The sequence below is a fragment of the Podarcis erhardii genome (assembly GCF_964252035.2).
Source record: "Podarcis erhardii genome assembly, chromosome: 7".
Taxonomy (NCBI): domain Eukaryota; kingdom Metazoa; phylum Chordata; class Lepidosauria; order Squamata; family Lacertidae; genus Podarcis; species Podarcis erhardii.
The window spans coordinates 56,270,631-56,296,815 of record NC_138511.1 but is presented as its reverse complement, the minus strand read 5'-3'; the positions used below and the strand labels follow the sequence as shown (position 1 = coordinate 56,296,815).

Sequence of the window (26,185 nt, the reverse complement as noted above, 5' to 3'; positions counted from 1 at the left end):
CGCTCCTGACATAAGTGATCTACAGCTGTCAAACAGCAGTGAGAAGATCAGTTTTTTCTGCCCTGCAAACCCATGGAGAGGAAGGCAGTGGACAGCTGGAAGTCTCTTTCCAATAAGCTAAAGATCAAAGGGCGAAGTCACACTCTTCCAAGAGGCGCTTGGGCAGGAGGGAAGAATGGGAGGTCGCACAAGGAAATGGAAGCTACCACCATCATCTCCAGAAAGACCTACAGAATATGGAATTCTGGGTGTGTCAAAATAGTGCATCAAAGCTGCCAAAACTCCAGGAAGTTCCTCCCATAGGCACACTTCATGCCCAGAATTGCAAAAGTTACACACTTATAAGCTTTTTGAGAACAAGCTTTTGAAAAGTTCAGATGTTTGTCCCAGCTTTAGTTTTAAAATTAGCAAGTTTCTGCCCTGCTGTCCATGATGGTGTTGTTTTGTATGCGCTGCCTCCACAGTCCGAGGCCGTAAATGCTTCTGAACACCAGTTGCTGTGAACCACAGGAGGGGAGAGCAATCTCATGCTCAGGCCTTGTTTGGGGGTTTCCCCACAGGCATCTGGTTGGCCACTAGGAAAACAGGATGCTGGACTAGATAGGCTATTGGCCTGAAGCAGTAGGCTCTTCTTATGTTCTTATGCGTGATGTGAGCATAATACTTGATAATGTTGCCGTGCAGGGGGGCCTAAACTTGTTGAGGCCAAAGTCCACATTACTGCCTGGGAGGAGGCTGGGTGGGGGTCATAAAAATACCAGGAGTGGGGGAGCAGATTCAGCCATAGGCCGAAGCCTATTTAGTCTATTGCAGTGCTTCACATAACTGGCTAACTACTATCCTGGGACATATTGTCAGGTCAAACATGTATTTCTTGAGGTCAGGTGCCTATGCAACACCTTAAAAGATATACAACAAATCACTTTTCAAATGCAAATACAAAGTATATAAAACACAAATAAAAAATTATGTATATAAAACACAGTATTCAACTACTTTCACACAGAGTAGACTCTTTAGACATGTTCATTTCAGTGGGCTACTCTACTCTGAGTAAATGTTGGTTGATTGAATACCACCCACAGTATATAAAGCCAGAATAAAATACATCATTGTTCATATAATCAAGCCGCCATGACAGGCTTACAGTCTATACATCAGGCCATCTTCTAATGGACACCTGAACATTTCTCCCACTGGTTACACGGTGTTCAAATCATTCGCTGGTTAACAATTTGTTTGACACACAAACCCACAAGGTAACTTACTGGCTGATTCCTTCAAATGAAGCTTCCCTGGTAACACTTCCGCTGTCAGTGTTAACTCCTCTCTGGAGAAGAAAGGCAAAAGTATTTGAACTATGACTATCAACAAAAGAACAGCTGCTTCAGTCTTAAAATTACAAAAGAGGCATCTTATGCTGCAAGGCAGCCTTCCCAAACAACAGACCCTTCAAATGTTCTGACTACAACTCCCATCCCCCCGGCCCATCCCCTTTTGGCACTGAAAATGGCATGCATGTCAGAGTGAGTGCATGTGCTGATCACGTGCAAGTGGGAAGTTGCCTGTAGCTCAAACCACTGGAAGGGTTGTAGGTAGGTAAGTTATTCTGGTCACACAGGGCATGTGCTGAAGGGTACCTAAGCCTATGTCTTGATTAGTGACTAGGAACCAAGTACAGGCCATATTGATTTCCCAAATGTAAGAATGGTTGGAAACCAAAGATGTGGGAATAGGCCATGTAAATTAAGCAACTTTCTATCTTGGTCACCCTTCCAGAACACCCAGGAGACAGTGGTTTGCATATGTTCAAAAAGCACAGTGTACAAAGGGCTTTCCATTCCTGGATTGCATACAATTCTCAGCCACCATCACCACCCTTTGAAGGTTGTGAGACTGCCCTCATTAAGTTCCATGGAATTTGAACCTGGCTCCCAGTCAAACCAGGTTAACTTGGGAAACTCCCCTTCCTCCAGTCTTACCCAACAGCCTGAGCTTCTTCTAAAATCAAGCCTGACAGTGAGCAATAACTACCACTGAATAATGTTCCCAAACCTGTTATCACACAGGCCAGAAATGGCCATTAGGAGCCATTTCCATTTGGCTACAGGTGAGGTTGGCTGGTACCCGACCTTGGCTGTTGTCCTCTTCCCTCCCCCATTTTCTTTATGGACTGTGTCTTTTAAGAGTGCCTCAATAATAATAAAATTAACACACTTTTATTTGAAAACAGCAACAACACTCCTTCTATTACAGAAGACTAGATTATCGCATTTAGTAAGATCCCCAGATGTTAGTGGACAATTCTTGCAGAGTCTGATGGGAGTTTGGGAGCCCAACAGTAGGTGAGGACCACAAGTTGAGAAAGGCTGCTCTAGTCTGCAAGTAAGTTTCTCCAAAGTCAATACATTCTAAGAACACACGATGTCACTTACCAGAGTAAGAAGAACTGAAGGGTTCTTTGAAGCCAGAACACTGGAAATCTGCAAAGTAAGAAGAATCATTGTGGTCAGTTGATCGCCCACCAGCATTGGCCACTAAGGAAGCTTCACAATGGTGCCAACTTGCAAGAGCTCTACTGTCCATGCCCAACCACCTACTGTGCCCTATTCACACTCATACTACTTCTGCAGACCATTCCCACATTCTATCTAATCACCTGTTGTCATGATTATACTCTTTCAGCAACCGATCCCATCAAATCCCTGGGACGACCATTTTAACTTTCTAAGAAGATGGAATGTTCATAAACATTTCTTAGCATCTCAATAGATAAGTCAATGGATAGGAAGGCACTGCATATTTATTTTGTGGTTTATATCCTGCCCTTTTTTATACCACAGGCATACGCAAGGTGGTGTATAGGATAAAAAAGAACCCACACACTTATATACAATTCTAAAAACAAACAGTCAGCAAAAGAAACAGCACACCAGGAACAGCAGATATATACACATACATATGTACAACCAACAGCTGCAGTTAAGAAAAGGCCCAATGAAATTATTTTTGCACTACTTTTCCAACAAAGCTGAGCTCAAAGCCACTCACAGCAAAGTTGTTATTAAAAAAGACAAACGACATTTCCCTCCACATAATTATACGTACACAAGACGCAGCAGCATCTCAGCAAAGCAAACACAAACCATTCAACATTCACTAACCATTAACGCAGTGTAACACAAACTCCTAATTCAACAAAAAAAGGGGCTGGGGAATCCATTATGCACATTAAGCATCAAAAGCCTTTCTAACTAGACTGGCAGGTCTTCCGAGCCCATTTTTAAAAGTCAATAAATCTGGAGGATCTCAGCAAGGCAAGCCTGAAGACAAGAGACAGGGCCATAGCTCTGCAAAAGAGTGTCTGCCTTGCTAGCGGAAGGCCCTGGGTTCAAATCCCGGCAGCATCTCCAGGTAGTGTTGGGACAGACTCCCTGCCTGAAATCTTGGAGAGCAGCTGCCAGTCAGTGTAGACCATTCTGAGCTAGATTGACCAATGGTCAGACTCACTATAAAGCAGCTTTCTAGATACCTATGTAGAGGCTGTATCAGAGATGGAAAGCTATTCCAGTATCTGTGGAATGGAAACATGTTTAAAGGACTTCACGGCAGCAGATCATCCAGAAAGTATTTCTGCAGCTCTGGCAACAGCCACTGGATTTCCAAAGCATAAAGGAAAGCCGCATCTCTTTAATTCCACCCGCCCCCAGCCTGGTCCCACACAACAGTTTAAGCACAGAATCAGGGTAAGCACAGCGTTTGCTGATGACACTCTGACAAATTGTCAATATAGCTGATACTAAGCAACAACGCACAAATTTCTGGCCAGGAATCACTTGTCATCCACTCTTGCAGATAAGAAGCCCTTAACTAGCACTTCTGTATTCGACACATGAAGCCTGATAACAAGAAACCACGATTCCAATCCAGATATGTCAAGCAGCAAACCTCCTCGGTAGCTGCAGCAGAGGGAATGAATAGATTAGCGCAATGCTATTTCAGAGGGATACTCATCTCAAGAATCAAACTGCGTTTCAAATGCCAGCCCCCCAAATATGGTTTTTTTAATAGAATGGGACACACCAGGGTTAGGGCCCTAAAGAGTGAGAGAAATTGTTTGTTTTGAAATCTCATTCTGTCCCCCACAACAATCACAGACAAAACGTAGGTAGGAAGAACCCAGAACATATGAAGGGGGCATAAGGAGAACACAGCAATTGCCTGGCTAGATGGAAAAGGGCAGATACAGTATATGATATTAATAAGCATCTTTATAGGGCTTTAGGAAAGTGCTCAAAGCATGTCACGTGCATGCAGGTTTTTTACAATCTTCCTTTTTCAGGCCAAAGAGGTTGCCCATGGCAAGTTCACAACAAGACGTAACACTTGAACTGAGGCTTACTGGTTCACAGACTCTCTGCCACAACAAGCTTGCACTATTGCCATCAAAAGCAGCTTCAAAGGAACACATAGGAAGCTGCCTAATATTGATCACTGGTCCATACACTGACTGGCAGCAGCTGCAGTCTCTCTCAACCCTACCTGGAGATGCCAGGGATGGAACATCTTGCAAGACAGATGTTCTACCACTGAGCTACGGCTCTGCCCCATGTGATCTCTTAGGGCCATAGCTCAGGGCAGAGCTCAGTGCTTTGCAGGCTGAAGGTTACAGGTTCAAGCCTTGGCATATCCACGTAGGGCTGGGGAAAAGACCCCTGCCAGAAACTCGGGAGAGCCAATTGCCAGTACGGCATCTTTTGTTGTGAACCACTCTGAGATCTACAGATGAAGGGCGATATACAAATTTAATAAATAACAGACTCTGTCAGCCTTGCCCCAGATATTCTGGGCTGGCGTTTAGAGCAAATGGGAGTTGTAGCAAATATGTCTGGAGGTTGGCAAAGGTTGGTGCAGACAGCACTGAGCTCAGATACTCCAAGAGGTCTGACTCTGTTTAAGGCAGCTTCAGGGGGGAAACGGCATGAAAAGTATCAATAAAACACTAGTGTCAAGACGCGTTTGTTGAGCCCATGTGAACACCACATCCAATGGGAACTAGTGCTCAACCCCAAAAAAGTAGGTGGTGGTGATAAGGGTACCCAGGAGGAGACACACTCTCAGAAACCAGAGCCCCATGGACTAGAGGAAGCTGCCTTACACCGAGTCAGGTTATTGGTCCACCCAACACACCATTATCTACACCAGGGTTCCCCAAACTTGGGTCTCCCAAGTTTGCTTTTGGACTATAACTCCTATCATTCCCAGCTAGCAGGACCACAAGGGACGCGGGTGGCGCTGTGGGTTAAACCACAGAGCCTAGGACTTGCCGATCAGAAGGCTGGCGGTTCGAATTGCCACGACAGGGTTAGCTCCTGTTGCTCGGTCCCTTCTCCTGCCAACCTAGCAGTTTGAAAACACGTCAAAGTGCAAGTAGATAAATAGGTACCACTCCGGCGGGAAGGTAAACGGCATTTCCGTGCGCTGCTCTGGTTCACCAGAAGTGGCTTAGTCATGCTGGCCACATGACCTGGAAGCTGTACGCCGGCTCCCTCGGCCAGTAAAGCGAGATGAGCGCCGCAACCCCAGAGTCGGTCGCGACTGGACCTAATGGTCAGGGGTCCCTTTACCTAGCAGGACCACTGGTCAGGGATGATGGGAACTGTAGTTCAAAAACAGCTAGAGACCCAAGTTTAAGAAACCCTGATAGGCAGCATCTCTCCGGGGTTTCAAGCAGAGTCTCTTCCAGCCCAACCTGGAGATGCCATTTAGGATTGAACTTGGGGACACTCTGTATATAAAAAACAGATGATCTGCCACAGAGGTATACTGGCCCTTTCCAACCAGTCCTGTGCACCAAGAGAGTTTTGGGTATCTCTTTGCACAAACCGCAAACCTCTCACGCAGCAAAGCAAACCATTTCCATAAAAGAGAAATCCTTCAAAAGCAAGTAGGGAAATAGCAAAGCGGGTTTGTGGGTGAAAGGGGGAGAGATTTTTTTTTTTAAAAAAAAAAAAATCTAACACACTTGCCTCAAGTAGTTAGTGGCATCCCAGACAGTGACTGCAACAAAGACCACTTTCCAACTGCTTCTCTTCAAACTGGAAAGTCTAATACTTATCTACCCAATATTTTTGCCCCTCAAAAAAGCTTCACAAGATCTTGGCAAAGGCAAAACACTCACCTCATCTGTATACCGAACTTCATTGACAGCATACTTCTGCCTGAAGAATTCAGGAGGCTGGATCCTTCAGAATGCAAAGAGACAACTGGTTATTTTGCAAGTAAGAAAACAGCTTGATATATTATTATCAGCTTTATTTTACTATACCCCCTTTTCTTTTTACAAGACATGTTCAATGCACAAAAGAAGAAAATGAAGGACAATGAATGCTCCAGATATGAAAACCCAAAGAGCAAACACACATCACCACCAGTTTTGGGTTACAATATATACTTTTTTTTTTTGTCTAGTCAAGAACAGCAATTTGATATATTATCATATGGTACAGGCCTTCCTAGGACCCTAAACCCTATTTTTAAGAAACAGTATCTAAATAGGGGTAAGACGCGCAGGACACTTTTAAAGGGATCATTAACACTAGGCATCCACATTTGAACAAAGTCTTAAGTTACCACATTTTTCTAAATTCCATGGTTAGGCATGGTATTTATTAGGACCAACCAAAATGTCCCAAAATGCAGAGCTAACTTAAAAAAAAGTGTGTATTTAGTTTTCAGAGAAAACACTCTATAAACAAAATAAATAGTAAGGGAACAAAGAACAACTGTGTGGAATACATTATTACAGCTGGGATAAAATGAACAGAAGGTTCAGTAGACTGTTGCAGACATATAATAAGATTCTGCAAAACAAAGTTTTGGAAGCAGGAGCTACAATTTGGAAGAGAGGCAGCCTTGGCACATAGAGGTATGTGTCATTGGGGGTTGATGCAGAATTCTATTGTTCTTGATAAAACCTATTAACAGAAGCCATACAACATCAAAATGCTCTCATTTTAGAACCCTCCAGTGACGGGTTAGATGCTCAGGCAAGGCAATGCCCCATGCCCTCCCATTCACCCCTAGAGAGACCCCATGCAGCCTTCCAATGTCTGACAATTTCGAGTCTGGCTGCAACCAGCAGTAGAGCAAGCAACTCTTTGTGAACAAGGGTGGGATTTAAGGGATGTGAGTCGCTTACAGTGGCTAGGAAAGCTAATACTGGGTCCAAGATCAGCAACTAGTTGCCTATTGGAAACAGGTCCATGAATATAAACTGCCAACAAAGTGCAAGTTTTTCGCATCCTCATCACATATGAAGAAAGGTGCCCTTGCCACCCCAGGGTGTCCAGCATAGTGGCGAGGCGTGTTTCAGAATATGTGACAAGGGTCCAACGCCAATGTAGTAAAAGCTTGTTCTGAGCAAACTTTTTAGTTTCAAAAGACCGGTGAAGGAAGAAGAAAAAGTCTGGCTTGGTACTGAAGCCACGAAGTCTCATTTTAGTCACAAGATGGAGTTGTTGTAGTTCAGTGGTAGAGCACACAGACAGTAAGAAAGGTGGGAGACTCAGGGAGAGCTACTGCCAGTCAGTGCTGACAGTAATGCAGTAGATGGGCCAAAGGTCTGACATATTCCTGAATTTCAAACATACACAAATGCCTTTGCCAAAGCCCTCCAGGTCAGCTTCTGCCTCGTGCCATGTGGCAGAAGGGAGAGCATTGCAGACTGGAAAGACATCTGAAGAGGAATAGCTACCCAAAGCTGAGGAAGTGAGAAAAATTGCATCCCAGTGTCTTCATTCTGACACACACAACCTAATTGTAATAATACACCCAACTCTCTACCCCCATCCCGACATTATGAGCTATGTTGTTTTCTTTTTTAAAAAGGGCAAGCGTAAAAAGTTGAAGAGCAAATGGGTTCTTTTAAATGCCAATTATTATTTTCTAAAAGTCATTTAAATGTCATCTTGTCAACCAAATATGATAGGGGAGCAACCTGTTTTAAAAAGGCAGCTATAAAAGCTGCTTAACATAAGCACCGTTACAAGAAACATTAAAAGAGAAAGCAGGTCATTATCCACACTTGTTTCCTTTATGGCACCAATAGCCTTTAATCAAATCCACCCTTCAGCAGTGCACAGACACTTGCTCTTTGGGATGCACAGAGCAGATCAGCCAGGAGATTAGCCACTTCACTTGGGCGACAGGGAATCACTGAGAAGGCCAGCTGGTTAAATTCATGGGAGAAATGATCGCAGTCTCCAAATATGCCAAAGAGGTTCCCTGTTACTCCATACGGGACAGTGAGAAGATCCAAGAGGCTGTCCACTTCCCTACAGACCCTCTTGTGTGCTAAGATGGGCAGAGGGGGCCCTGTTGGTTTCTCCACTGCCCTCAGGGCATTCTCTGTGGCAGCCCTGAGTAGTGGAGCTCCCCACAGGGCTGTGTTTTGCACCTTCAATGTGCAGCGCTGAGTGCTGGAGACACATCTCTTTACTCTCGCCTTGGACCTGCGAGTTGTGTGTTTTTTCAGGACCCACCTTCTTCCGGCGACTGCAATTTGTTTTAACTGTTTTTAATTCTGAATTTTAAATGGTTGTCACCAGCCCTGGAGCCTGCTGGGTGGTGGCAGTCATTATGGTGATGAAAGAACTACAGTGGTGCCTCGCAAGACGAAATTAATCCGTTCTGAGAGTCTCTTCGTCTTGCGGTTTTTTCGTCTTGCGAAGCACGGCTATTAGCGGCTTAGCGGCTATTAGCGGCTTAGCGGCTTAAAGAAAAAGGAAACAAACTTGCAAGAACTCGCAAGACGTTTCGTCTTGCGAAGCAAGCCCATAGGGAAATTCGTCTTGCGGAACGACTCAAAAAACGGAAAACTCTTTCGTCTTGCGCGTTTTTCGTCTTGCGAGGCATTCGTCTTGCGAGGTACCACTGTAATGGGTGGAAATTGCAGGGTAGCAGTGTAAACAGCAGTAGAAACCTCCTAAGGATAACAGCAGTTTTGACAGTGGAGCAGGTAGATTGCCCTGGGAGGTGGTGGGCTCTCCTTTACTGGTGGCATTTAAGCAGAGGTGGGATGGTGATGCTACAGTTACACCCTGCATTGCAGACTCTGCACAGGGCACAGGGGATTGGCATAGATGACCTCCATAGTCTAAGGTTACCAGATTTTTTTCAATGAATCCAGGGACACTTTTCAACTTCCTACTAAACAGATGGATTTTGTCAGGGGACTGATTTGTAAATCTGGGGACTGTCCCCAGGAAACGGGGACGTCTGGTAACCTTACCATAGTCCCTTCCAGCTCCATGATTCTAAAAGGAAAGGAGAAAAGGCAGCAGAACAATACAAGGGGGGGCTAAGCACATCTCTGTGTTTAAGGCCCAGCATCCAGGAAATCCATATCCTGCAACAAGTGAAGACTGCACAGACACATTATGCAAACAGGACAGTTTGCACACGCGCTATTTTTGTACAATTTATCCTGCAGAGTTTTTAGGGTTTTGCATAATTTATTCTAGTTTTGCTAGCCTTGCAGCTGGGCAAGAAGCCATGGAGGGCAGAGCATTCTTGCCTCAGACAACCTCTCTGGCTCCTGAAATTCCAGCATGCATATCCATGTATATTTTTCAAGTGCATCTCCAGAGGCAGAGGGCCAGAAACTAGCTTTTTTTAAAAAAGGGAAGTCAAGTTCTCAAGGAAACTGATTTTAACCCACTTTCACAATCTGCAATCCTGTGCAGTTGTAGCATATTTATATCTAGTTGCTGACTACTGCTGTTTCCCCTCCCCAAAAAATCAATAAGTAAATTTAAATCCAACAAGTGTTGTACAGCAGCACAGGAAAAAGGAGGATTGCCGCCATTTTGCTCAGAAAACTGAACATTTTAGAGAAGGCTTGTTTTGCAAGAGTGACCAACAGCCCAATTAAGGCCCTCCATGTAAAAACTGATCTGAATATAGGAGTGTAGCAAAAAGAGGTGCAGATAAGATTTTCATTACAGCAAACCAAAGAGTCCACTAATGCACTGCTCAGAAAAGAGAGAGACTAAATTAACGCCCCGTCACGCAGGCTGAAAACAGAAGCCTTTCAAGCAGTCTGACCACCTGCATGTTTTTAATGAATATGTAATAAGGCCAAATTACAGTCGTCACTTATAATCTTGAATCCCTTTGGCTGGGGAAAAATATACGTTGTCATACACCTAGCACATCTTAAATGCAATGAGCGGAGATAGCTTTTGAAGTCAGCAACCATCCTAAAAGTAGCATTAAAATGTCATAGAGTGGGACTAAAGACATTCAGCGGCTACAGACAATTAAAACTGGTGATGCCTCCTTTGTCCCATTTACTTACTATGCAAAAGCCTGCAATACAACTGTTTCAAGAACTGGTGGGCGGGGGCGGCCGGGCAACCATAGCATTTGTTAAAACAGAATTTAATCCTGATGGAAAAGAATTGGTGGGATGTACAAGAGAAAGTTTTTGCAGTATAGTATAAAGATTCCTGTTCAGAACTGTTGATGCTGAACAGACAAGTTCCGCGAAGGTTGTCAGTTTTTAATAAAAAGGGCAAGATTATGTTGTTTAGGGGTGCACAGTGGAGCAGGCATGAGGAACTTTTCTGATCTGGAAGCCCAGATCTTTATGTCCCACCTCACCGTATGGGCCAACTGTTACAGGTGATCAGGGGAAAACCACCTGCCAATCATTTGGCATCAGGTGATTGATAAGCTGTCAAAGCTGACCCTACAGGGGTGTGGGGAGCAACCTGCTTCTCCAGCATATTCCCCACAGGAAATGTGCTGGCAAACCAGGACCCAGGAGGACTGAACTCTTGAGACTTCAGGGATGTGAGCAGGATTTAACGCCTACGCATCAGCTGATGAGCGAGGGTTAAATTGTGCCACTCTGGCTGTGTGCCAGTGGAATGCTGTGGAATGCGGCCAAAGAAAAAATGGATCGCTCATCAGCTGACCTCACTCAGCGGCATTGGCTGATTGACAAGGTGGGTGATGTTTTGGGGAAATGGCCTTGCAGGCAAAAACGGACCCCTTGGCAGTTCTCCACTCCTGCACTAGCATCTATTTCTAGGCATTTGGCCAATGGTACAACAATCTATTATTGCCAATGACCAATATTCAAAAAGAAACTTTGTATAACTATATAAAACAACATCGGACAAAATAGAGAACCATAACAGCAACATTATACAGTACTAATAACTACATCATACTGCACAAAACAACACGCACAGAAAACAAAACTCCAAGTTTGCTAAAATTAGTCCCTGGAGAGTTTTACAGGTGGCGACACAATGTTTTGTGCATTCTGATCTGAAAGGAGTAGGAAAGAATAAAATGCATCTGATCATCCTGAGGCTTTCTGTAGAACTGGTTCAATAAAAATCTGAGGTATAATACAACAATATAATAAAAAAGAACAATACATAAGGAGGTGAGTTATTGATTCTACTTCTCCAGATTCACAGCGATATACAGTGGTATCTCGGGTTACAGATGCTTCAGGTTACAGACTCCGCTAACCCAGAAATAGTACCTCGGGTTAAGAACTTTGCTTCAGGATGAGAAAAGAAATCATATGACAGCGGCGCGGCAGCAGCGGGAGGCCCCATTAGCTAAAGTGGTACCTCAGGTTAAGAACAGTTTCAGGTTAAGAATGGACCTCCAGAACGAATTAAGTTATTAACCCAAGATACATCTATATAAGTTGACCATAGTGGATCTCCAGAACTGCTGATGAGAGAACATTTGAGCACCCCAAAGTAAAGGCTCTGTGATGTCTTTGAACAAAGAGCATGTAAAGATAGCTTGCTGGTTTACAGGGTTGAGGCGCTCTGTCAATTAGCATGTTATTCGAGGCGAAACTTGATATCAGTGTTTAACATCCACATTAGATTCCTTAAGTATTGCTCTGGCTAATTCCTATCCAATAGGGATAAGGTAACCCATGGAGCAAACCATATACAGTGGTACCTTGGGTTACATACGCTTCAGGTTACAGACTCCACTAACCCAGAAATAGTACCTCGGGTTAAGAACTTTGCTTCAAGATGAGAACAGAAATCATGCTCCGGCAGCGCAGCAGCAGCAGGAGGCCCCATTAGCTAAAGTGGTCTTCAGGTTAAGAACAGTTTCAGGTTAAGAACGGACCTCCAGAACGAATTAAGTACTTAATCCGAGGTACCACTGTATCAACAGTGGGGAATCTCATCCTCTCCACCCCCCCCCCATTCAGTCCAAATCATGCCCACCCAAACATCATCTATGAAATGGGCTGCAGGAAGCTTTGCGGGTATCACTGACCAGATGATCAGTGGTACTTGCAATGCTGCTTTGCAAGCACCGATCAGCTGATCACTGCAACTTGCAAAACTCTGGATGCCAGGCCAGCCGATGGTTAGAGCTTGAAAACAGCAGCACTTTTGCCCACATAGATGGATTTCAAACTATACAAGCATTATGATGTCAGGTGATTAACAGGGCTTGATCCTGCAGCTGTGACCTGTGCCATCTAAACATTCTGCCTCTCCCCCCCCCCCCCCCCCCGCTATAGAACTACTTTTCTCATATGCAAACTGAATCCATTTTGGCTTGCAAATGAACTTATCAAACTTGGCCCTTGGAGTGTGGGGAGAAAGGGGGAGCTGGCTTGCCCGCCCGCCCAAGTTCCCCACTCCTGCTGTAAGTCTGCTGCGGCAAATGCGTTGTGGCACCACATGAGCACAGCTCCCGCACCACTGCTCCCCTCCATACATCTAACTGGTGTGAACATGCACACAGTGCACCTTCCAGAAACAACACTAGGAAGTCATTTGTTTGCACCAAAGGAAACTGGCAGAAGCATCTGACAAGCGTTGGTTCCTTGGACACGAATTATTAAGCACGGGTACATATGGGAGGTGGGTGTATAACTTTTGCAGGCTCGTTTGGAAAATGCTACATGACAGAGCAAGTCCAGCCTGCTGCTCCCCCACCTCTCACAGAGGCTGCTTTGGAAGCTTTGTAAATGCAGGTCATTGGAAACCCGGATGTCCATCTATGTCCGGAAAGAGCTATGGATCTCGATTATGGTGGGAATTTGCTTACATTGTATTCTGGGCTACAAGGTACATGTTTTGCAACAGGGCTGGTGGTCCTCCAGATGTTGTCCTAAGCCCATCATTGTTAAAAATAATAACACCTAGCACGGGGATCTGATTTTTAAAATCTCAAGGCAAAATGGATTAGATCTGTGTATGAGAAAAATACTTCTTTATAGCAAAAAAAAAAAAAAAAAGGCAACCTGTTTAAGCCTGCATGGGCATGGGTCACAGGGGGGATAATCTGAGTGGCATCTTCCTCTCTTATACAGGAAATAATGTATCTTGGTGCTTCCTGCCTGCACGGAGTGGTGGCTCAAGTTTTGGATGATGTCCTAGGAGATCAGAGTGCAATTCCCCTCGGCCACCAGAGTCCCTAGTCACTGTGTCTCAGCCTACTGGAACTGACAGGCCTTTTGGGAGGAGAAGGTGAAGTACTCCCTTGAACTCCTTAGAAGAAAGGTGGAATATTAATGCAGTAAATTTAATAAGTAGCCTCTTTTTTAAAAAAACACACACCTGTATTAAGCATATTAAAAATAATTTTCAAAACATGAAAAAAATCTGCCACCCTATTAAGAAATTGGGGGGCCTCTTTCCAGTCAACATTTTGATTGATGAGAGTGAACAACTATGCACCACAGCCTCATAGCTCTCATCTAATTTTCTTTAGATATATTTCCTCACACAGCAAGCATCTTTCTTGCACACACAACACACACACGGGGTGGGGAGCAATCCACAGACACTAGGAACAACATCTTAATTTTTCATGAGTGAAAATGTACAAGGAAGAAGCTTGAACGCAAAGGTAAGGGAAGGTTATGGTAATTCGCCGCGCCAAGCTGGAAGCCATCAACGAGGCATGAAAAATTGGAGCAAGACGAAAGGGACGTTTAAAAGCTGTCAAGATGCTCGCCAACACACTCGCTCCTCGTTACACTAACATCAGATGCACAGATGGCAAAGTGTTAACTAAACAAGAGGGTGTCAAACCCATCCAGCACGCGCAACGCGGGAGACTTTAGGAGGCACTAACAGATGTTTCTGACAGTGCCAAATATTTAAAAACAACCTCTGTCATGTAGAGCAATGCAACTTTTTAAAAAAAATTCCCAGAGTTGGGGGGGGGAGAAAAAAGATCTGCAGAAGAATGACGCCCCCACTAAATTGTGTTGTTCCACGAGTCATTTCTCACGTTGAAGATGCACCTCCGTTTGCCGAAATAGGCAGCCAATGGCTCTTCAGCGAAAAGCTCTAAGCAGTGGCTGTTGGCTGCAATAGCCCAATAAAAAGCTTATTTGGGTCGCCCCATCTAGTCACGGTCAAAAATGGATCGCTTAGGCTGCTGCACAAAGATGGAAGGCTGCTGGGGATCCACCAGAATGAAATGTGTTGCTTCAGAGAGAGAGAGCTTAGTGCCTTTATATTTGAGTGCGGATGGCACACCTGTGCCCCACACAGTTCTCTAAAAAAGGAATACAAGGCTTAGTGGCACAGCCGAAACCTGATTACGAGTATAATGTGCCGCATCGCAGAATGTCACGAAAGCATGAGCCAAGAACAGCGAAAGGAGAGAGTCTTGGCAGCCAACTGTTCTCCCCTGCCATCCCAACCAAATATCCTTCAGCCAGCATCTCTCCTCTTCAACGGTGGCGCTTAAAACAACTAAACATTTAAAAGTCATTGTGGGAAGGGGGGGCAGAGAGACAGAGAGCATGGTTCCTCATTTTGCCATTCTTACCGAGGCACCTTCATTTTTCTTGTTTCCTCACTGTTCTTCTCAGTATCTTTTCCACAGAAACATAGAACTGGAAGGAAAACACACCCCCCCTCCCAAAGAGCCAACTAATATGACCCCTGGAAGCTAAGGAGAAAGAACAGATATGCTTTGGTAAAAGAGAGAATCAATCTCTTGGGCAGTCCCAACTCAATACTGAGTTCTGGATCTGGGCCCCTCTCAGTTGACTGATGAGAAAGAAATATCACATAGTTCGGGGGGGGGGTGAACTCATCAGTGCTTCAAAGATTAGGAGTGCATCTGACATGGGTATGCTTGGCAGTGGCCCTTGGTATGCAAGTTGTAACAGCGTGAATGCTTTACATTATGACTGGTTGACAGTAATGTCTGTGGTGCACTGAATGGTTGTAGTTGGTTGTGTGAAAGGAGTGGTGTGTGAGATTGAGAGAGTGATAGCATGCACGTGTGTTGATTGGAATTTTACATTATACAATGGAACCTTGGTTCTCGAACGTAATCCATTCCGGAAGTCCATTCGACTCCCAAAATGTTCGAAACCAAAGCATGGCTTCCGATTGTCACAACCGCATCGGACGTTCAGCTTACGAAAAACATTTGAAAACCGGAACACTTACTTCCAGGTTTTTGGCATTCGGGAGCCAATTTGTTTGTCAACTAAGCCGTTCAAGAACCAAGGTTCCACAGAATTGCTTTGCAGGGCTCTCTGATTTTATTTATTTCAATATTATGTTTACGGACATGGGTATCACCTATGTATTTTGCTATGTGACTCATTTGACATAGTCTCATAACATTTATTGTATTGCAAACTGCTTCAACGCCTTTCAGATATTAAGTGGGCTACAAATGGACGTAACAACATCATCATCAAGAGTGTGATTGGTGCTGATGGACTGTTTCAAGAAGTGGCAGAAAGATATATCTAAATTTGTCTGGCAGGGCAAAAAGCCCAGAATAAAATTTAAGATTTTGACTGATGCAAAGGATAGAGGGGGTTTCGCCCTGCCGGACTTAAGACTTTATTATGAAGCAGCAGCTTTTTGCTGGCTGAAACAATGGCTACTTCTTGAGAATACAGATATCTTGGATCTGGAAGGCCACGACAATAACTTTGGTTGGCATGCATACTTATGGTACGACAAGGTAAAGGTTCATAGAAACTTTAAAAACCATATTGTCAGGAAAGCACTCTATAATGTATGGAATCGATATAAAGATTTGTTGGAGAGTAAAACCCCCAGGTGGTTGTCACCAATGGAAGCTAAGGCGGTAAAAAGATTGAACATGGATTCAGAATGGCCAAAATATTGTGAAATTACAGAATATGATGGTGAAAAGTTGAAACTACAGAGTTTTGAGAAATTAAAACCTAAAGTCCGAGACTGGTTACATTATTACCAGATTAATGAGACCTTTAAGCAGGACAGGAAACTAGGATTCCAGAAGGAGAGGTCAAAGTTAGAAACAGAATTGTTAGAACCCAATACTAAGAATCTGTCTAGAATGTACAATCTGCTGCTAAAATGGAACACACAGGATGAAACGGTCAAATCAGCTATGATTAAGTGGGCACAAGACATTGGTCATGATATTATGTTTGCTGACTGGGAGCAGTTATGGACCACAGGTATTAAATTCACGGCATGTAGTGCCTTAAAAGAGAATATAATGAAAATGATCTATAGGTGGTACATGACCCCAGTCAAGCTTGCAAAGATATATCATTTGCCCAATAACAACTGTTGGAAGTGTAATGAATGCGAAGGAACTTTTTATCATCTTTGGTGGACCTGCCCGAAGATTAAGGCCTACTGGGAAATGATCTATAATGAAATTAAGAAAATCCTTAAGTGGACATTTGCAAAGAAACCGGAGGCTTTTCTCTTGGGCATGGTTGGCCAAATGATTGCAAAGAAAGATAGAACATTTTTTATGTACGCAACAACAGCAGCAAGAATTCTTTCTGCAAAGTATTGGAAGACTAAAGAACTACCTACTCTGGAAGAATGGCAGACCAAGGTGACTGAATTTATGGGACTGGCAGAGATGACCGGCAGAATTCGTGACCAGAGGAGAGAGACAGTGGAAGAGGACTGGAAAAAATTTAAAATTTATCTTAAAAATTGTTGTAAAATTTCGGAATGTTAAGATGTCAAGGGATTTGATATAAAGAATTACAGCTGTAAAAATTTAAGCTTAAGAAAATTTTAAAGAGAATTAAATATAAAAATGGATGAAGGATTGCTAAAAAAATTTTAAAACAAGGATGCAGTGAAGGGGAGGTATGGGGAAGTCGTGTTATGTTTGTTTGTATTTTGTTTATGTTGTAAAATTAATAAAAATTATTTAAAAAAAAAAAACAAGAGTGTGATTGGTGCTGAGCTGTTGCCACATCTCCTGTTCACTTGTTCAGTGCTTGACCCAAGAGTAAATGTGAGCCAAAAGTTTAGAGTATTTCAGAAGCACGGTTTTTGGGGGGACGGGGGGGAGAAGACTGCTGAGAGCTGGCCTGGGAGGCCTCCCTCTCTATTCTCTTTTCCTTCCCTTTCATGACAGGTGTAAGGTTGGATGCCAATATTCATTCACACCAGGACATTCCAGGCCAATGATATCCCCCTGTAAAGCAATTACATTGTTTTGCCATATGTGGCACACAGACCAGCTGCTTTACAGTACGTTTTGCTTCAGAAAATCACTTTAATCAATATACCAACTCATTCTGTCAGTTATAATTAAGGCAAGGTAAATGGCAGGTGCAACATTAATCAACAAAACGGAAGCCTACAAGCACCAGATGTAGGGATCTGGCTTAAACCTTAACACCAGGGATTCACATTTATAATCCACCTAATTTCCAAGAGATTGGTGTTAGTGACAGCAAACTCAGGTAACAGAAGACAAGTGCTCCAATCCAGCAACCCATTCTGGTTGCCTTATTCATTTCCACTAGTGACACACTATTGTCCAGAAGTAACAGTAAACTATGGTTTACCATTATGTCAACAGGCCTGAACTCATGCTTCCTCCCCTCCAATGCAGCTGCAAAAGGAGCTTGGAAGTTTTTCTTCCTATATTTCAGGCATGTCCAACTTCCAAGAGACTGCGATCTACTCCCACTATTAAAAATAAAAAACAAACTGGCAGTGGTCTACCCATTGTACTGACCAAAGTTGTTGAGCTTTCCTTGTAGCTGAATCAAAGGAGAAAAGGGAGGTGGAGCACCCAAGTTTTAAACTCATGCCCAAAACACTGGTATTCTGGGCATCACAGCGTAAGGCTATTGATAAGCTGGAAGGTGTGCAGAGTGTGATCAAGATGATCAAAGTTCTAGAAACCAAGCCTTAAGAATGGAGTTGAGTATGTTCAGCCTGGAGAAGAAAAGACTGAAATGTATGAATACATCTTCAAACGTATGATGGGCTATCAAATGGAAGACGGTGCAAACTTGTTTCCAGCTGCTCCAGAGGGATGGACCCAAATCAGTGGATTCAAAAGTCAAGAAAGGTGATTCCAACTTAACATTAAGAAGGACTTTCTGACAGTAAGAGCCATTTGACAGTGGAACGAAGTCCCTCGGGAGGTTGTGGACTCTCCTTCCTGGGAGACTTTTAAACAGAGGTTGGGTGGCCATCTGTCAGAGATGCTTTAGCTGTGATTCCTGCATTGCAGGAGGTTGGACTAGATGACCCTTGAGGTCCCTTCCAACTCTACAATTCTATCATTCTATTATTCTGATGTTAAGTCCCCAAAGAAATCACCGTGTGGAGGAGGTACCCATTTGTATACATAGGCCAGGTCACCCCACAGAATTTACTGGGAAAGCTTGCTACATATTTCAGTATCAGCACCAATTTCTGAATCAAGGTGGCAGGATGCATTAACTGAAACACGCACACCTTTATAGGGTGAGGTTTGTGTTTCACTTCAATTTCTACATTGCACTTTCCTCTCTCAGCACAACTCACATTATATGCCCCTTTCCCAGGTATTATTATTTCAATAATTATTTTATATTGCATTAGCCTCCCAGAAGCCCACTGGCACAGAGACAAAATTATCTTCATGGGGGAAATGTATTGCAGCTGGCGAGGAGAAGATAATTACAATATTCATAATCAAATTTGTAATCTAACACTGTGTCCATCTGTAAGCAAGTTCTATTTTAATACAGATCACTGCTTTTTGAGAGCAACTGAGTGCAGCAACAGAAAGAGAAGATTAACACCCCTGCTGTCCGTGAAGCAACATTTGAACAGCCAGACCAATCTGCATAAAAGTCTACAGCAAGATGGGAGTTTTTATGGTGTCTGATTTGTTAAGGAATTGAACATAAAGGCATCCGTTAAGTGGGTGTTAAAACAACTTGAAGGAAGGCTTTGAAATCTTAAAAACACACTGTATCAAAATAAACAAGGAGTCAAAATTCATGAGGAATTCTTGTTATGGAGCTCTTTCACTGAGACAAGACTTCCTGTGGCAGGGTACAGTGGCCATGGCTCAACTCAGGTATTAGGTCACAAACCATGGCTTATGCTAGCCACTGGCCTGGTTCGTACTACACAGTAAGCCAAACCACGGCTTACCTGAACTGCACAGACATCCTGACTCCTGGAAAGAAACTGAGAGCCACCACAGACCTCTTTGCTGCTGTGCCACGCTAAGCTAAGCCAAGGTTTGTCTTAGCATATCGTCCAAATGTAGGCATGTTTGAGGAGCGAGTTTAATCACAAGCCCAGGTTGGGACATAACACTAAGCCAAATCTTAGCTTGGCACTGTGTGGGAGCAAAAAGGACCAAGAAGGATCAATGAAGCCTTGGGCTCCTATCTGGGGGCCCACATGTTCATGTCAACAAGAACATTATGCCAAAGGGAGCCCACTTAATCCAGCATTATGTTCTTGCAGTGACCAACCAGATGCCTGTGGGAAACCTGCAAGCAGGACCCAAGCACAAGAGCACAATCCTCTCCTGTTGTTTCCAGCAAGCAGTATTCTACAGTATTGATGCCTCCATTGGTGGGGGTACAGCATAGCCATCAATAACCCTCTCTTCCATGAATCTGTCCAATCCTCTCTTAAAGCCATCCAAGTTGGTGGCCATCAATGCTTCCTGCAGGAGCACATTCCATACTTTCACTATGTGCTGCATGAAGATGTCCTTTATTTTATCTGCCCTGAATCTGCCAACAATCAGTTTCACCAGATGACCACAAATTCTAAAGGTGGTCTTGCTAAGTCCTAGTTGGGCTTGCCATGCTGTGCGAATCAGGCTGCAGTTTAGAATCCAAATCCTGGTTTGAACTTCCCAGAGTACAACAGGCAAACCCTGTTTGGGTTGGGGCTGCTTGACTGCTTTTCATTTTTCATCCTCTCCGCTTTCACCAATTCCTTCACATGCTCCCACCTCCACAGCTTAGCAGACTCTGGAGGTGGAGAAAGAGCCATAACTTGGGCCTGTCAGTTCAGGAGGGTTTCTAAACTTGGTTTCAGTGGCTAGATGCAAACCATGATTTGTTGATGCAGACATTACCTGGGGGGGGGGGGTCACATCACTGTCAGTGTGAAAGGGCTTTACATGTAGACAAATGTACATACCCGGTGGTCTTCCATACAAGGGGCAAGCCTGGGCAAAACAAGGAACTAGTGATGTGACTCCCATGTGACTCTGATACAGATTTGTTCAGAGAATGTCCATTTCAGTTTCTAAATTTTTCCATCTAAAGTTCACCCCAGTTTGGATTTTTTTTTTACAGCCCCCACAAAAATGTGCACACATTTTTTTTTTTTTTGTATACTTCCCCCCCCCCCAATACTCATATTTTTTGGTTGAAGAATAGCACTGCAAAATTTGAAGCACAAACTTCTAAGGTTTCATTGCAGTGAAGACCAGAGAAATGTTGCCGTGATCCCTAGACACAGGACGCCAAGTGCACAGCCAAGAGGTGGTGTCCACTTCCTGTGTCAACCCCTCTCTACTGCTGTCTCTTCAATACAAGGTGGGAATAAATACATTTTAAGGTGTTGCGGTGAAGATTTCTAAGTGTTATAGCATCATTATTACTCCATATGTTTTATTTAACCAACAGAAAGCCATCATTTTTATGAAGGCATCTGCAAGGGTAATGTTTCCTTTCTATTGCAGATTTTTAACTGTAGGCTATCATTTCGGTCTTGCATAAAGTTCTATTATGGCTTTTTTCAAATATTATGCCTATTTTGGTTTTTTTACGGTTGTGTGCTTCTCCAGAGCAGTGGGGGGGGGGGGGGAGGGAAAGAAATATTTGAAGTGTGGGTGGAAGATTGATGAGATCCAGTGCTCTGGAATGTATCCACTACACCAGTGGTTTTTTCACACTGTGCCCTGGAGGGTTCCACAGAAGTTTGTCACCATCAGCCATTCAATGAGATGGTCAATTATGGCAAAAAAGCTTCCCCAAGAGGGACCTTCCCTTGCCCACAACTATTTATTAAAATCACTTGTTAGCTGGCCTTTTCACATAGTGGCATTTAATATATATATATGTGCATTTTTCATCCTCTCCAAAAGGACAATAGGGGAGGAGAGTTACCAAACGACCTTGCCATGATGGCTACATATTACCTCCAGGATCAGGGGCACAATGCCTCTAAACATCAGCTGCTGGGAAACAGGAGTAGGAGACTGCTATTGCAATGAGGTCTTGCTTGTGGTTTCCCCAAAGGATCTACATGGCCAGTGAGAGAACAGGATGCTGGACTAGTTGGGCCTTTGACCTGATCCAGCCACAGTGCTCTTCCAACCTTCATGATCTCAGGGGGAACTTCATACAACAACCAAGGCAATCAATGTAAAGATTCAGGAGTATTAGGGCTTCTACTGTGGAGTTCTCCAAGTCACAGGTTGGCAATGTGACACCCTCAGGCTGGAGGGGTACTGCTTCCAGGGGTTCATCTTGTAGCCTTGCATTTGGGACTGGCCCTAGGGGCAAGGCCTCCAATTTCTAAGCATAAATTGAGCCCAGAAGCATCTTGACAGTGAATGCAATTGGACCAAGTCCAGCTGGATGGGTTCTCTATATGCCATATCCTTAAAGTGGCACACAATTGCATTTTGTGAATTTTGGACTGGATGGAAGAGAACTCTCTTTTTGGCATCAGGTTAAAACCATTCTGTTATCTCACGCAGTTGATGAAATACAATGAGCTGGGTGCTATTGTCTGCATGTTGGGGATCTCTCCCCCCCCCCCCCCCAAGTTGCTGCTAATATAAAAATTATTTTCCTGTGGTGGCTAGTGCCCATTGAAACTGGTAGGGCAGAAGTCAGGGAGACCAACAGTAGGTGGCGCCAGAGCCATCTCATTCTAGTTTAGTGCTCATCCTCTTCCCTGGTAAGCTCTACAAGAGCAACATTGAGACTAAGGAGGAGGCAGACAGGCAGGATCAGTCCCTGAACTGTTTGTAAGTAAGAAGGGGGGCAGACAAGGCTAGCTTCTGAAGTTGTCCAATTTGTAGATGGTGCTGATTTTACAATTGTTAACTGCTTTTACCTGCAGTTTTAAGGTTTTGCTTTCAAATTTGTTGTAAGGCACCTAGAGACAGGCTGGTATTCCACATCAAACAAACTAAATAAGTAGCAAAACAAAATGCTGAGACTGAGTGCCAGTCCAAAACAGACCAAGGCCAGTCAATCCGCCCCTAGCATGAAGCACCATCTGGAGAAGTACAGCTTAGATTCCTATTCAAAATCTTTCGTGCCAGAAATTTCTCCAACACTCAAGCTTGGAGAAGACAAAAGGCAGAAGTGGGAGTTAGAGGAGAGGTAGGCTCTCTGCTAACATAGGCAGACCTTCTTACAACAAAGGCAACCACAAAGCAATCTTGGAGCCAAGATAGTGCCAAGACAATCACGTTCTCCATGCAGAGACAGAAACCCTCCCTGGCCATATGGTCGCTCCGAAACACTTTGCCATGCAGGAATGGCTGCAGACGTATCTTTGGGCTGGAATTAGTGTTTAAAGAAGAGTAATTGCTCCAGTTAGAAGCTATCCAAGCCAAGAGAGGTAGAGAAAGTATTAAATTAGAAACAATCCCAGATTTCAAAAACAGCACAGAGGCCAAAAAATTGTGACTTGTTAGGCACAGCGTACATATAATTATGATGCAGAGAGAATGCATTACTATTGATGTGAGTCCAAGCTCCCAAAGAGCTATTGATAGTTTCACTAAGGAAGCAAGAAGAAAGACAAGAATTTGGAGGTGGACATGAACAAGGAGGCTGACAAGCGTAGGTGAGGGAGAGGAGAAAAGAGGCCAGCTTGCAGACCACACTTAGGAAAGAAAAGACGCCTCAGGGTCTCTCTGCAGCTAGCACTTGCTGGCATTTATCTGTCTGGAGAAGCAATGGAGTGCGTCTTCAGGGGTGAAGTCTACTCACCAGGTAAGCAGCAATGAAGTGACCTCCCTGGGGCACAAGCCTAGACAATGTGTATGGAGGTCCTGGGCTGCCCAGATGACAAGACCCCCTCTCAGCCATGCTGATGTGGTCCAAAGGAAAGCAGAGCAATACATTTGGCTCCAGCTTGGCTGCAGAAGTTGCTGGAAGGAGGAATACAATGAGCCATCCAACCGTCTTAGGGACCGGATTTGTGTTGGGTTTATTCCTTTGCCTTTTCTTCTCCCTAAGATGTCCCACAAGCAGATTGTTCCTCTGGGTTTGCTCAAGCCTTTCTCATGAATGAGGATAGCCACAAGGCAGTGGAGGTTTAGGATCAGTTTCCCTTCTCCTAGGCGGGCTACCTTCCCAGGTTGACGAGCCCTGCCTGCCCCTCACTTCCCTCTACAGCACGTGCAGGAACTGCCTTCTGGACCACTGGAGTCACTATTGGTCTTGTCCGCTCAATCTGCCAGAGCCTGTGTCTTTGCACGAAGAGGAAGTCCTCAGCTCACTGAGGGATTAAGACCCATTGGCTATCCTCACCTGGTTTAGCTGGCCTGTAAAAGCTGGAGTGTGGCCACTGTTGCATGCTAACAACTTCTAGGAGCCACAGGTGAGAGCGGAGTGCAGGGTGGGGAACAAAAGTGGACAAACTGCCCCAGAAGGAACATGACATGTCCCCCACCAGAGGTTTTACCCCTCCCCTAGCACTCCACACCCCCCAGCACTACTGACTTAATAAAGACCCCATTTATTCTACACAGGTTTTTAACAATCCTAGATAATGAACAGAAACCACCAACCTTCACCACTCAGTGATTTAGGATCACCGTTTGCCCTACCCTCTCATGCCTTAGAAAGGCAGCCAAAGCTGGCAGTAGAGGAGGGGAAATGTGAATCGCCCTGTGATCTTTGGATGAAGGTCGGAATACCAATTTAATAAATATAAATAAAATGAAACTCCAAAGTTGACACTAACAGATACATAATAGAAAAATCCTGGTGTGTTTTTGAAAATAAAAAAGAGTATACCTTTCAAACTGGCAGACTAATGATTAACGATGACGTTGATGGTATGTAATTTTACTGCTGATTTTAATGTTGCTCCACCACAATTATATATATTTTTAATGTTCGCGGTGTAGACATTTTTGCAAACTAATAATAATAATAAATACAGTTAATAAAAACCATTAGCGTTCATCTCACAGTTTAATGTTTCATCAAAAAAAACTTATTCTACCCGTTGCTGCCTGCATAGAAATAATAATGCAGCAAACAAGCACAGACCCTTCAGGAAAAGGTTGCTTCTGCCACTCATTTCTAAAGAAGCTTTATGCACCTTTTAAAATTTTGAATAAAGTCACGAGGCAAGCAAGGTCTGCCCCTGCTTGGAGGCCTTGCCCACTGGCCTTGATGGGATCCACCGGACAACAACTTGATCTGACATGTGTGCAGTAGACAATGGCTTTTATTGCCAGACGGAAATGAATCTTATGTTCAAATCTTCCTTTGGTCTCTCCCCAAATGAAGGAAGGAAGGAAGAAGGAAGATATCTTACTTTCCCATCCAAACTGCGTAGCTGTCGGGGAGTCTGGGGATGAAGAGGATGGAGTTTCCACTGTCAACCTCAACTGCTCCATAGCAGTCTGCCTCAGTCACTCCAAAAGTCCAGTGGAAGTAGGATTCCTAGAACCAAGGAATTTAAAAGCATTCCATTATGCCAGTTCTCCGCTCTTGCCTATTTTTTTTTTAAGGGTATTTGGAAGATGTCAAGGTCAATACAGATTAGCACTACCTGTGGCAAAGGGACCCACCGGGTTGAAAGGTTTCGAACATAACGCAAAACACCTTCCAAATCACCTCTATCATCACTTTTAAAAAGGCAACCTGATTACATGGATATACTTGCCAAAAAAAAGTGGGAGGAACTAACAAAAATTAAAATGCTGAGCACCCTGAACTTCAAGACATTTATTCAGAAGTATACTGTTTCAATGGAACTCTGATCCCATTGGAGAGGACAGAGAAGTTACAAGACAGGGGTTCACTAATGTGACACTCCCAGGAAGGAGTGCCTGTGAGTACGTCCTTCAATGTCCACAGAAGGTCTCAGTAAACACCCGTCCCAAAATCAACTCTGTGACGATTATTTATATAGTGCCCTTTGTCAGAAAACCACAGGGAGGTTTACAACATCACACGCAAATGCCAGCATGTAATAGAATACCTAGACAATATAAAGATCAAAGCAGTTGTATAAATACAATTATAATACATAATAATATACAGGTGTTCATAATACACAGACTTTCTTAGCAGCAAAATAAGGGAGAAACCTCTGTGATCCTGCTCAGTTCCTGTCTGCACTAGCTTGGCCTCTCCAAAATGGATCAACCCCACTTAAACATGCCCACATATTTAACTGGAGGATGGATGCCCTCCAGATGTCTTGCAACTCCTATCAGCCCCAGAGAGTGATTGGCTGTGCTAGCTGGGTATGACAGGAGGTGGAGCCCAAGCAGCCTGGAGGGTACCACATTAGGGGAAGGCTCATTTGTCCTTCCATGATAGGAACCCTTTGGCTGTACACCGATAGTCTGAGGATTCTACATCTTCCTTCCTTCTAACTGTGAGCACTGCACTCCACCAGCACCAACTACACTAACAGAATTGCTTTTGGAGGATCAAATTGCAACTACCTATTTCTATGGGCAGGGCAAACTCTCCATTCTCGTTCTTGCCCCACCATAAGGCTCCCATCAACTGAAGAGGGTCTTCAGGACTACATAAAGCAGGAGTCCACTTTCCACTGATCGCAGTGGGAGCTGACTGGCAGCTTACGGGGCAAGTTTAAAATTGTGGATTTTTAAGGGTATTGCTGCTAAATCCTAAATCCTGACT

At 44.0% G+C, this 26,185-nt stretch overlaps 1 protein-coding gene across 2 annotated transcripts in view; it reads right to left on the bottom strand.

Annotated features, from left to right (window-relative positions):
• The window catches only part of PEPD (peptidase D), a 131,615-nt gene that overhangs the window by 94,992 nt on the left and 10,438 nt on the right, over positions 1–26,185 (bottom strand). For both annotated transcript variants that reach the window (XR_014158968.1, XM_081872197.1), the window contains exons 3-6: positions 24,843–24,970; positions 6,182–6,245; positions 2,436–2,483; positions 1,269–1,330 (exon numbers count right to left, since the gene is read on the bottom strand). Coding sequence is in view for 1 of the 2 variants with exons in the window: in XM_081872197.1 (XP_081728323.1) it covers positions 1,269–1,330; positions 2,436–2,483; positions 6,182–6,245; positions 24,843–24,970 (302 nt within the window). In the remaining variant the exon portion in view is untranslated. The remainder of the gene's footprint in view (positions 1–1,268; positions 1,331–2,435; positions 2,484–6,181; positions 6,246–24,842; positions 24,971–26,185) is intronic.